Raw genomic sequence first — 13,103 nt, forward strand, 5'->3', positions numbered from 1 at the left:
TCTGTTGTGTTTGTTTAGTTTAAGGTTAGTTGTTTAATGCTCACAGCAACATGTTTTTTGTGTGAGCTAATAGGCCAACTTGAACGTGGTTCTATCTCTCCTACAGAACGCAGCTCACGTGTTCTTTGTATGTGTCCATTGAAACCTACAGTCTATGATTGAAACGCAGGGAAATAAACTGAAGTAATCACCAGCTGAGTGGTCTGTTGCTGAGGGGACACTACACCGGGGTTACACATGCATACAATTAAATTGACTTAGTAACCCCTTATGGTATTTTATTGTTCTGTTGTTTTTTATGTGTGAGCCTTGTCCTTGTATCGCTGTCTTTCATGTTGTCTTTGAAAATATGCACTAAAATCTAAATAAAAAGTTCAGTGACGAAGTAGTACAACTACCTCGTTGTTATTGCCAAAAAAATATGCAAGTCAAGGTATACAGTAAATATTTTTAATGGGTTATTGCTGACAATGGTCATAGATAGCAACACTTGTAATAACTCTAAGAACATTTAAGAACATAAAAAGCAATAGTCGCGTAAGATCTCCCACCGTGTCAATATTAACAATGAATACAACCCAACAACAGTTACAAATGTTAAATATATATAAAAATCGTTGTTTTTTCACGACTCAAGCACGGGATAAAATATCTACATAACGATCACCAGTGTAATCTTCTTACATATCTGTCGGGTAACAAGAAAGATTTAAAAATGTGTCCTTCAAATTCATTTAAAAATTGCAAAGCTGAGTGCAAATGTTTTGTCTAAACAACTAACATTACCAGAAACTATTGAGGCAATAAGAGTGTTTAAACAATGTATTTTCCAATTCTGCTTGAACTTCATACAACACAAAAAAATCGTGAATAAGGCACTCAGTAAAAAATACTTAAGACATATTGAACAAAACTTGGTGAGATCTTTTTCTGCTCTTTAGTATGAAATCACACAATGGGACAATGAACTTGTGATGGTGAATACTAACTTGGTTAGTATGAGTTATATAGTGATCGTATCACTCTCAAAAACAAAACCTACAAAAGATTAAATGCAGGTCATCCTTGATCATGAATGACAACATCCAGCGTTTCAATATCCACAGACAGGTGATGCTAACTTTATACTGGCGTATTATGTAACCGCTCCATATGGTTCCTGAGGCATGCTCTATGGACGAAACTTTTCCCACAAACCTCACAGGAACAGCTATGATCTTTCCCACAGATCAAGACATGCTTATTGTACTTAGCTATTGAGGGAAACGTTTTCATGCACTTTTCACACTTGCGTCTCCTCTTCAAACACATTTTCCCGTGCCCGCTTGGCTTCTCTCCTGTGTGGGTGGGAAAGTGCTCAATTAGCCCGTATGTGTCTGTAAAGGGCTTCAGGCACAACCGGCAGATGAAGCCCTCAGGGGAGCGTGTGCCCATTGTTTCCCATATTGAACTTGGGCTTGTGTCTGGAATGTTATCCCTCTGAACATCTTCATGGTTGTTTGCATGACTTTTTTCTTTTTTTGGAGGCTTCAAATCCACACAAATATCGTCCATATTCTCCAAAGGCATGGTCCATGCATTGCTTTCATTTGTCACACTGGAAATGTTTTGTTCTTTGTGCATTTTCCATTTGTGTTTCCTAAGTGCCTTTTTACTCTGGAATGGCTTCGAACACATGCTGCAAGGGAATTTCTTTTCACCAGCATGAACACACAAATGCTCCTCTAGATTCAAAATAGTACGACATGTCTTGTTGCAGTGTACACAGGTTAGCTTTTTGTTACCCTTATTATTCTGGGTAGAAGATTCACTGGGCCTGCTAGAGGAAGCTGTGCTTTCTTTTTTAAAGATGACCTGTTGTGCAGTCAGGTTTTCTTCACTTAAAGACTCGTTTTTTGGAGGGTTAGTGGATCGAGCTTTTTTTGCCAACAACTTCTTGAGTTTTACGCAGGATGGTTTATGCAACTTTAGAGCACTTGGAGTTGGGAACTCTATTTTGCAACCTTTGCATTTCTTGTGTGATCGTATATGCACACTTCTGCCAAACATTGTGTCAAATGCCTTCTTACAATACCTGCAGGAGAACTTTTTTCCCCCGCCATTTTTTACAATCGCCTTTTCTGTAGACTCTCTTGTAACGATTTTATTTTCTTCTCCTTTGCTCTTCTTGTTATGTTTTTGCTTTTTTCCTTTTACATTTCCCCCCCCTTTTCCTAGACTTGCACTGATTGTTGTGTCAGTATGCACCTGCTTTATGCCTGAGAGCAATTGTTTTATGTCGTTTCTCTGTGTTGAATGTTGAGTTCGTTGGTCATGTGTTAGTATGGTTTTGTCCTGCGTGGTTCTCTTATTTATTAAGGTACCTGTAAAAAGAAAATAGTAAACTGAATGAAAAAGCAGAGATGACACGATTACACCACACTAAAAAAGTGGAAGAAAAGAGAATTGGTAATGCCAGCATTTGAAAGCAGATACAATTTACAGCCTCACATTTTATTAGAATCATTGTCCTCGAAGCTAGAAGGTATAAAGCTAGAGGGCGGATAAACTTTAACTTGCACTTGATTTTTGTAAACAAACTACTATCAATGTATGGCTTACAGAGCATTCGATTTGAGATCTTACTTCGCAAATTTACAAAGAAACAATTCCTATTTACAAAGAGAGCCTTTGAAATCATGAAATGGGTATCAGTGAATGCAAACATCTAAATTCTGACAAGTGTAATTTACAGCACAAATGAATAAAAGCACAATTGAAAAATGAAACCAACCTCTCTTGGATCTCCTGACACCCTTTGCTTGCTGGTTGGAGTCAATGTCACGCTGATCCACCTAAATCAAAGATAAGTAGTATTTTGTTGGTTATATCTTTAGGGATTAACAATACAAAAGAAAAATAAAGTTCAAAATAATTAGGAACATGCAGAGCTATGTCTTCAAACGCAGCAAGTAATGAGACTTACTTTGAATGTTTTGAGACTTACTTTGTGAATATTGTAGCTCTTTATAAAACATGTGATAACTGTGGTATAGAATTTTCTATATGCCCATTTAGTTTTAGTTCTATAGTCTTCTTATTTATTCCCTCTCCTCCTCTCTAGGACATAGAGCTTTAACATTCTTTCTCCACAGCTGTGTATTACCCTGGTAGTTGATTCAGCAAGCCCAAAACATTCATAAAATAATCTCTTCTTTAGATAATAACAGGACCAAGCACAGTGTCAGAGAGCAGGAAGGACATTCAGGAGTGGAGTGCACCAGCTGGGCGTAAGAAAGTAGGTCTTAACTCTAATGTCGGGCTTAGTGATCCAAATTCACACCGAGTGCACCAAGCCTGACTAGTCTCGGTCGTAGCTGCGCCTGGTCTTAAGATGCGCGTCCACGTGAATACACACAAAAGTTTGTTGCCAAGCAACACACGTCTACATAATTTAACACTCGAACTCCTCCATTCAGAGCAAGCTAAGACTTGGATAACGAAGTCATGGATAACGGAAACCAAAAGAAGAGAAAAATGACACCCACACCCCGAAAAAGAAAGAGGGATTTTACAGATTTTTTTAAAATCTCAATTTCATGCTAGTTCTCCAAATGTTGTTATTTAATGTTCTTGTGTGTTTTGAATAACATAGGCTATAAAACGGCCTAATGAAAATATGTGCTCACAATGGGAGCTTATTGAAATGCAATTGCAAAAAAACAGTTTATTATGTGATTGCGGGTAAGTCGTCCACCGATATCTTCACGGATGCCAGGAGGATTTTGCTGCTTCTTCTTGTGTTGGTAAGTGAATATAATTCCTCAGGCGGCGCTGGAGAGCCAACGAAACTTGTCTAATAGCCCGACATGCAGTTGTGCGATGAACATTAATCATGTCTCCCACAGTATTTTGAAAGGCCCTGTTCGTGTAAAATCTGAGCGCAATCAGCACCTGCAAGGTTGGGGAGAGCGCAGCGTTTCTGTCTGATCCATGCTGTAGTTGAGGGGAGATCTCCTCGATTAAATTAAAAAGGGCTTTTCTGCCAAAACGAAACCTCTCCAGCAACTCACTGAATAGATGTCCAGTGGGTTTGTTCGATCAAGGACGACTCTTTCTCTTCTTAACCCTTTGGAGTCGACCGTGACGCCGGCGTGATCAGATCACATGACCTGTTCAAGCCGGTGCCGCACAAAAAAAACAGTCCGGACAACATTGCCGTGTGTTTCTGTCGAAAGTACTGGCTTGAAACTATATCCCAGTCTTTGTTTCATGCAAAAAGACCCAGTAAACACGGAGATACGATGATATAAAGTTAATACAAATATATTTCAAAAGTATGAATAATGGAAGCACATATTTTAATTTCTTCGCCGTATTTGATCATTTTACGAAACGGAAAATACTGGAAACTGTAGATTCTGCTCAACAGGATGTATTTACCAGGGAGGGGGTGAGGTAATCAGGTAAACGGAGTGATACGAAGCGAGACGGCGGGAACCAAAGAGAGACGGCGGGAAATGGAGAGAGACGAAGATATACGAAGACAGGCAGCGGGAGACGAAGAGAGACGGCGGGAGACTGCGATTGAAGTAAAGTGACAGACAAACTTTGAGAATTTAGATATAGTTAGATAGATTTAGAGTTTTGAAGATTCAACTATGATGAAGAGAACTCTGAACGTGAGTCAAGCTATAAGCTTGTTTTTTGACATGGAGGAGGAGGAGCCTGTCATGTTGCCTTCTGTGTCGTAGTTGACAGAAACTGCTTTGAAGCGTGGCAGAAAAAACTGATTTTTGTACAAAATGTATATATATATATATATATATATATATATATATATATATATATATATATATATATATATATTTGTATTATATTTATAATAACACTTTTGCCTTATCAGAATGAAATCCCATGAACATTATTTAAGCTTTTAAGTGTTTTGTTGTGCCTACTGTTGACAGAACTTGAGAAATCAGACAAAAAAAGCCTATGGATACACCTGTTATTTGTTCATAAAATTTGTATATAGGTTCATGCTACCTCAATCAAACTTTCACATTATCATAGTGACATCCCATGTATATATTTCCAGCTTTCAAATGGTTTCGTTGTGTATGTTTGTGTTAACTATATGAAAAATAATATCATTTTCAAAATCTGTTTTTGTTTTTTTGTGATTTTGGGTCCAAAATGTTCATATAGTATCTAAAAATGAAAGAAATAACTATCAGGTTATATAGGTGAGGTTGTCCTTAAAAAAAAAGATACCAAACATTGACATGCCAAACATTTCTTAATGGGGTTTAGTAAGACAAATCAAAAGTATGCAAAAACGGCCAAATTAGCCCAGGACTCCAAAGGGTTAATGCCCTTTCGTTGTTAAATCTGTGACAGGGTATATGCAGGAATCCTGAAGTCAAATTTAATACCTTTTAAGACCTTTTTTAAGACCCTTTCCATACATTTTAAGACCTCATCGCAACTTTGAGTTCTAACCGGTTACATTGGCAACACACTTTGCCTCACATTTACTATATTGATTTTAAGATAGCAAAACTAAACAGAGTGCAGACAGACTACTGAAGCCTCCTTTCCACATGAACTTCAACCTCTCTGTGAAGGTCAGGTTTAATGCAGTATGCTGCTTTTTTGCTTCTGTAGACTCTGTGCTCTTTCATTCCAGTAAAACTCCTCAGAAACCATTAGAAAACAGTATTTGACCAATAAACAAAACAATCGACAAAACTTTGAACAATGAAATATATTAAACTTTGGTGAGCTTCAGCGGGGTAATGCCATATAGGAGCTCCCTCACAAATACCCAGGGGTTAAATTGGGCTGGGGCTGTCCGGGGCTAAGCCCTGGCACATAAGACGATGCTCTGACGTCATCACCCTCACACATTTGTCATATGTTTACAAAAAAGGATATATATGTTATGACTTTTCTCGTTCTTAATATAGACTATATTTAGGGTCTATATGTGTTGACTTTACTTTAAAATAGCCGATCTCTGTGACCGGATATAGTTTGGCTTGGACCCCGGCCCCACGAGGACGCATACGGTAAAACGCATACGCAAGCGCAAAAAAGTCTTCCGTTCACACGCATTCGATTCATTAACGTGTCCGTTCACACTAGACCGCTGGAAATGCTGGAAACGCTGTAGTACATATGCCAGGCCTGTAAGTGGCGCTGCTGCCGCCCGAAATACACCAAAAGCAGCGAAGAAGACCCCGGAGCCTGGTTGCCCTTCTGTTTATTCTCCGCGGTGGACGGCGTGTTCTCCTGCTGTATATCTCTCCGGTAGTCCACAGCAGATGAAAAACACCCACCTCACCACCTCTTCCAAGGGACGAGGGGACCGTGCGGCAGAGTTTCCGTAAACATTTTTTTCCACCGGTCAACATGTCCGTTAAAGTTTAAATCTTCCGTACACAATTAGTCTAAGTGGTGTACAAGTCATAACTTTAGTTTGGTCTTAACCTTCGGTTCTACGTCGGACGTAGAGTTACACCAAGCTGGTAGACTCCACTCCTGGAGTCTATCTTATCAGGTGGATAGCTCCCTGGAGCCGATCATTCTATGCTAGGGCCGAAGCTGGCTTTGACTGGTTATCGAATGCTGATTATTATCTTAGGAATTAGGGATGCACCGAAAATTATCGGCCGAAAATGGTTAAAAAGGCCGTTTCGGCTTTCGGCCGAAAGGGTTTTAGCACCGAAAAAATATCACCAAATGTCAGGGAACAGGGTTACGTTGGTAAGCTAACGTGTTGTTGTGATGACGTAATCAAAAGGCGGCGACAAGCACGGCGCGCGACCATGCTCGCGGCTGGCTCACAGCCAACATGTCTGGCACTTGGAGATATTTAAAAATATCAGAGAAAGAGGCGCAGATTGCGATTTGTAAAACGTGTTCAGCTGACATTTCTCGAGGGGGTGTAAGTGCAAAGACTTTCACCACTTCGGGATTACTCCACCACTTGAAATCAAAACACCCGGACAAATATGCGGAGTAAGATCAAATCACAAGCACTGACAGCGAGAGACTGTTCAGCGCTGCCTCTCATGTGCTTGATGAGAAGAGGAGCAGATTTTATGGCTGATAAAGCAGAGAAGCTACTGTTCATTAAAAAGAACCTCCCACTTTTCCTTAATAAGTAGACCAGGCTGGCTTATCATAAGCTTATCTAGTTCTACATGTCTACTCTATACCCACTTTCCTGAACAATTTTCATTGTGAGTTATAATTCACCATCTCAGGTTATCATTTGGGGGAAATGACAGCAGCACAGTGTTCAATATATTGTACTTTCGGTATCTAAATGATACTATGTTGTTTACATTGCTCATGAGGACAGACCACCTTATTTGCAGATTCTTGAAATTGTAATTTAATTTGTAATTGATTGTGGATTTTGTATCCAGTTTTCACTTTATGTATCTTTATACAATGTTTACTACTTTGCTTATGAAATTGAATTGTAATTTCATTTGTAAATAGTTACATTCATGTGGATTTATCCAGTTTGCACATTTGTATGCATGCACTTATAGGTGCATTTGTTGTTGTTGAAGGCCTACTGGCCTAAATGTTTATGCAGTTTTAAAGCACCTTGGCTTTGTTCTGAATGCACTTTGTTGTAGTTATCCTACAGAGAAAAGAAAATGCACTTGACTTAGAATTAATGTACTGTATGCATTCAAAAGTGCTGAATAAATGTTTTATGGACCCATAATAGTGATTTTTATTTAAGTTAAGTTTTGCCATAATCATGTCTTTTTCCATTATCAGGTAGCTGAACAACATTGGTAAAAACTGTATACATTATATATATATATATATATATATATATATATATATATATATATATATATCAGGGATGCAAACACACGTATGGTGAAAAAAGAGAGAACTATTCGAAGCAGAAAAAAAACAGCGTAATATACCATCTGACAAAGGCCTGCGCTATAATGCTTCAATGAACTGGCTATTCTTTATAATATACTCAGATCAATAGGAGACAGAGATGTTAAGTTATAAATCAAGGGGTTTTATTATTATTTACAGCAGGGGTGGGGAACCTTTTTCCTTTCAATTTTTACAACATCCTCCGAGGGCCGTACAAATTATTGAACTGCTTAAAAAAAACTAAAATCACAGCCCATTAATTTGGCCTTTCTTTCATGCTGTGCAAAGAAAAAGCTACCTCTTAATCCAGATATTTTACCATGACTCGCGCATGCACGCATGCACGTGCATGGTTGTGGCAGAAAGATATGGACACAAGATGTGTGCAAATGCATTAAGTATCCTATCCATGTGAACATGATTTAAGTGGGGGGGACTTTACCTCCTCTAGCGGGGTCCGGGGGCATGCTCCCCCAGGAAGATTTTTTTTTAAATATTGAAGTTAAAAGCATCAATCTGGTGCACTTTGAGAGCAACCTGAAGAGATCTATGGATACATCTCAACACCCATATGAAACAGAACTGTAAGCAGATTCTTCTTTTTGGATATTTTACAAATCACTCCCCTTTTAAACTCTATTCTTGTTATTTTTAACAACTTTTTTGTTACTGTCCTATTGTATTTTATACCTGTTTTTCATTTAGACTCTAATGTCTCATTAATAACTATAATGATCATATCAAGGTGTGCCTTAACCTCACTGAGCTGAGGTTATTTGAGCCTCTCAGGAGAGAGCTCTCTTCCACCTGGTTGTAGAAAAGCTCTTTAAATTCGTTAGCATAGCTAGCTAACCAGATGCTAATGACAACAGATCGCCACTGTGCTTACAACTAAAGACAGCCACGCAAACACTGCGGTGTGTACGGCTCCTTATGGGTACAGCAATATTTGAAGAGCTGGAGCGGCGTTCCGGTGCTCTCCGTCAGCACTCTAGTCTACACTCCTTTCCGACGAGACATATACCACGTGAAGACACGTTACGCTCGTGTTGTGTTTTCCTGCCCTTGGCCAGGAAAAACAGGCACTCGCTTGTTTAATTATTTTGCGGTCTAGATTTCTTCTTCTTTTTTGAAGTGAAAAGTGGTCCGTTAGTCGGACGGAATGACGGACGGGCGGGCGGACGGACGGACGACCCCCCCACCCCCAAAACGAAAACTCTTCGGTTCTCCGCGAATTACACAAGTCACCCAAATCAGCGTTAAAAAAGCGGGAGGCGCCGAAAAGCGACTAATTTGCATCACTGATATATATATATATATATATATATTTATATTAATCATTTTCGGCCTTTCGGCCAACTGTTTCCTATTTTCGGTATCGGTTTCGGCCAAGAATTTCCCATTCGGTGCACCCCTATTAGGAATAGTTAAATATTGAGGAGAGCATGAGGAATTCCGAGTTAGTTGGGCAGAGGATGTGTCATTATATGTATATTTGTAAATATGTCAATTCTCTGGCCGTAGCTTCCAATAAATCTCCAGTGTCTGACATCAACTCAAAGCTCTTCTGTGTGCTCCTTGTGTTCTTTGCTCCAATCATTTCATCACATATTGGATGTATCCAATGTTTACCATAGAATCTGCACAGAAGCTTTTTTATAAGCTTGGCTACCGTAAAAAAGGAAAATATTAAAAAGGAGTTCCTAAGTAAATGTTGTGTTGCAGGCTGTAAGATTTAGAAACATGTTATCAATATCTGATCCAGATGTGGTGTTAGATTCTTGTTTGATCAATCAAAATCCACACTGAACAACAACAGTGTCTGCAGACAACAGTTAGCCTATTTCCTTCCTCAACATAACTTTTTCTTAAATGGTTCCCAATTGTAAATTTAAATACTCCCCCCTCCAGATCTGCCCTTCAGTTACACACCTCCTGCTTGATGGAAATCTGCGACAGAGGAATGGACAGCCGGCGCAGTCTTACGCTGGGACATGCATATTCTTTCCTGGTTAAGGTCTCACAGGCCAGGGGAGCACACCAGTCATCAGGTACTGCACAAAAACATGTATAAGACAAATATGGTTAGAATATGCCGTGCAATATTGTGATTATTAAGTACATGCAAAAGATAAAAGGCTTTTCCTTCCCTCACATAAACTTGCAACCTATACTCGGTACTGTACTTAAAGTTTAATGCAGTGTTTCCCCTATATACAAATAGCAGCGGCACCTTTACTGTATGTTCAATAAAAGGTGTATTTTGCTAAGTCTTGAGACATTGCCACTGTATGTACTAGGCCTCAAGAGCCTTTCATGTGCTGGCAGACACATAGAAACATATTGACGGGGCGCACTTTGCACGCACTAAAAAAATCCACGCGCTCCACGCTCACATTTTGCAAAATCCACGCGCTCCACGCTCACATTTTGCTGGGCCCGCGTGCCTTAGCAGCGCTGCTATGACTCCATCCTAGGGGAAACACTGTAATCTAGCTTTCACTCTGCAATAGTTACCTTCCAAAAATATATTGAATCAAAAAATGTCTCTTTTACAGTAGAAAACAGCCTATTTTGGCAAGTTATTCACCTCATTTGAACACATTACCTTCAAAGTGAATCTCAGGAACATCATCTGTTGGTTTAGGGGCGTTCACAACATCTTCAGTTCCTCCTTTCTTCACCTCTGTTCCTCTGCTGCCGACACACTCAATTTCAGTCAACCTGATCTCTGCTCTCTGCAACTTCATTTTAAGTTGAGCAACTTCCTCTCCTTTATGCCCCAGCTCCATCTGATACCCATGCAGACTGTTCTCAAAGATCAACATTATTTCAAACACAGCTCTCCTCAGGGTGGAGTCCATGCTCGTGGTCAGCTGGGCCCTGAACCCTCTTATCAGGTCAGACATCTTTGAAGAAAGCTGGAAACAGGCTACAGATGTCCTAGATCCTTGAGTGATTCTGTACTGCTCCTTTTACACTCCCCCTAAAACCGATATATAAGAGATCAGGTTACAATTTTAAAATGTTATGAAATTGAACAACCCATACATTTGTGTTTACATGTTAGCACATGGCAGAAATGTTCCTTTGGTTTGAATGTATACAAATCTGCTACTAAAAAGGGTACAGTAAAACACAACCAAACAGGACACATTACATTTATATAAAAACAATATACATTTTGTCAGTTTAGCATGGTGTATATTTGCGGGCTCTGGGCTCTAAAACCCAGGGGAAGAAATTCTTCCTTTCACAGCAACACAACTGCCTCATAGCTTTGAAGCATGAAGTACACGGGCATAGGTAACTTTCTTTGAAATGTATCATAAATCTCCTTTAATTATATATATGTCATTATTATAACTTTGATTTTCTACTAAATGTTCTGAAGCTTTCAACAAACTGGGTGTCATATTGACCACTGTCAAGAAAATTATCATACGGATGTTACCTGTTATAATTAACATGTTTCTACTTAACTCCCGTCTAGCCACCGATCTTCAATAGCCTGTAATGTAGAATTTGATTGATTAAGACCTTCTCTTTCTTATTTCTTTTCCTGTACAAAGTGATTGCTTTTATGTTGTAACCTTGTCAGAACTTGTACTACATTGCTGGTGCAAGACTGTCCTTTCAGATTGATTCTTTTAAATGATTTAACTGTTTATAAATAACACAACGTTGGTTTAAACTTGTAGATTTGTCCATTTTTTACCAGATGTTGATTAAGTGTGGAATGTCCACCAAATGAAAGTGTTTTAATCATATGATGGGGAAATGTTTCCACCGAAACACATAACAGTACTGTAACGGTTTGGATACAAACAAACCTGGAACAAACCCATGCTAGCATTGAGAGGACCGTCAGGAAATAACGCCATGTGTTGTCGTTAAGACGCCTCAATCTAGGTTTATGCAAAACGAAAAAATACTTTCGCAAGTGGTTTAAGAAGAAAACTCGGATGATATAACACATATTAGAATAACAAGCACGTTATCTTTTTTTGAACCACATTGCAGCCAGTAGGCTACGCCATGTTCTTGAATTACTAACTGCAGTTATTCCTTTCGACAAAAGATAGGTTTCTGAAATCAACACATGTCTTTTGAATGAACACAACTAGGCGTTGTAACAAAAAGGAAAGCCAAAATGGGTTACAAGCAAGTTAGACGTGTATATCAAATCCTCATGGCGGACAAATTAGATACTCACGGTTCGGGAAGAGGGGAGCTCCTGCCGCCTTTATGCGGTGATTTACCGGGTCCGAACCTCCGAAAACCTCACGACAGCAACAGTGAACGCCGACTCGTCCACTGACAGCTAAATGCGTAATGTAGTTGTTTCTTGATAGTGAGTAGACGTGTACTACTAACCAGTGTATGTTACCAACCACACGGGGAGATAACCATACGCCATTTTCACTCCCAGGCGGGAAGGAAAGGTGACGTCGGAACTACGTCACTAAAAGAAAAAACAAACATGTTTGGAGTTGGACATTGACTGTATAAATGTTTGGACCCGATATTCGTTGTAACTAGTGATGAAACGTATTGCGCCGAGGCTTCGGAGCGTGTGTCGAGTAATCCCCGAAGCTTTTTGTGAAGCTTATATATATCGAGGCTTGTATCGTTTTGGGCCAGCGACGGTGTTGCAGTCTTCTTCTTCGTCTTCTTCTTCTTCTTCTTCTTCTTCTTCTTCTTCTTCTTCTTCTTCTTCTTCTTCTCTTGTTTTTTGGCGGATTGCAAACAACTTAAAAGGTGCATGAGTATGAATCATCATATCATTCCAACTCTTTAACCTATGATCTAATACAAAAAAATAAATAATCAACAAAAAACATGAAATAAATCAAATAAAAATCTATGATCTTTCCTGACCTAATGTTAAAAAAAAAATCCTACCCCAGTTTCACTCAAGAAGGTAAACAGTGCCTTTCTGGTAGCTCTTACTCCCTCTCCTTTTGTTCCCAAAACACCAACCACACTCCATTCCTTCTCTGCCTCTAAAACTTTAGCCTTTAGTTTTTCTATTTCCGCTTTATAGATGTCACAATGTAACAATATATGTTCTACACCTTTTACTCCACAGTTCCCACACTTGTCGCTGTCACTTTTCCCCATGATATACAGTGTACCATTCAAAGCCGTGTGATTTATTCTGAGTCTAGATATCGTGATTTCCTCCCTTCTGTTTCTTTCTT

The 13,103-nt window shown here is 39.2% G+C and overlaps 1 protein-coding gene across 2 annotated transcripts; it reads right to left on the bottom strand.

The window, feature by feature from the left end:
- Positions 1-436: 436 nt before the first annotated feature.
- Positions 437-12,613, bottom strand: LOC307031067 (uncharacterized protein). Of its 2 annotated transcripts, XM_079667819.1 has the most exons (6): positions 12,116-12,613; positions 11,354-11,410; positions 10,508-10,885; positions 9,832-9,953; positions 2,774-2,834; positions 437-2,363 (listed from the first exon to the last, which is right to left on the bottom strand). In XM_079667819.1, exons 3-6 carry the CDS (start codon positions 10,806-10,808, stop codon positions 1,123-1,125), a joined length of 1,725 nt encoding a protein of 574 aa, XP_079523945.1. In that variant the 5' UTR covers positions 10,809-10,885; positions 11,354-11,410; positions 12,116-12,613; the 3' UTR covers positions 437-1,122. The 2 variants fall into 2 exon arrangements, with proteins under 2 accessions (XP_079523945.1, XP_079523944.1); XM_079667818.1 differs by lacking the exon at positions 11,354-11,410 and having other exon boundaries at positions 12,116-12,611.
- Between the last annotated feature and the right edge of the window lie 490 nt (positions 12,614-13,103).

Source organism: Notothenia rossii (genome assembly GCF_949606895.1).
Source record: "Notothenia rossii genome assembly, chromosome: 3".
Taxonomy (NCBI): domain Eukaryota; kingdom Metazoa; phylum Chordata; class Actinopteri; order Perciformes; family Nototheniidae; genus Notothenia; species Notothenia rossii.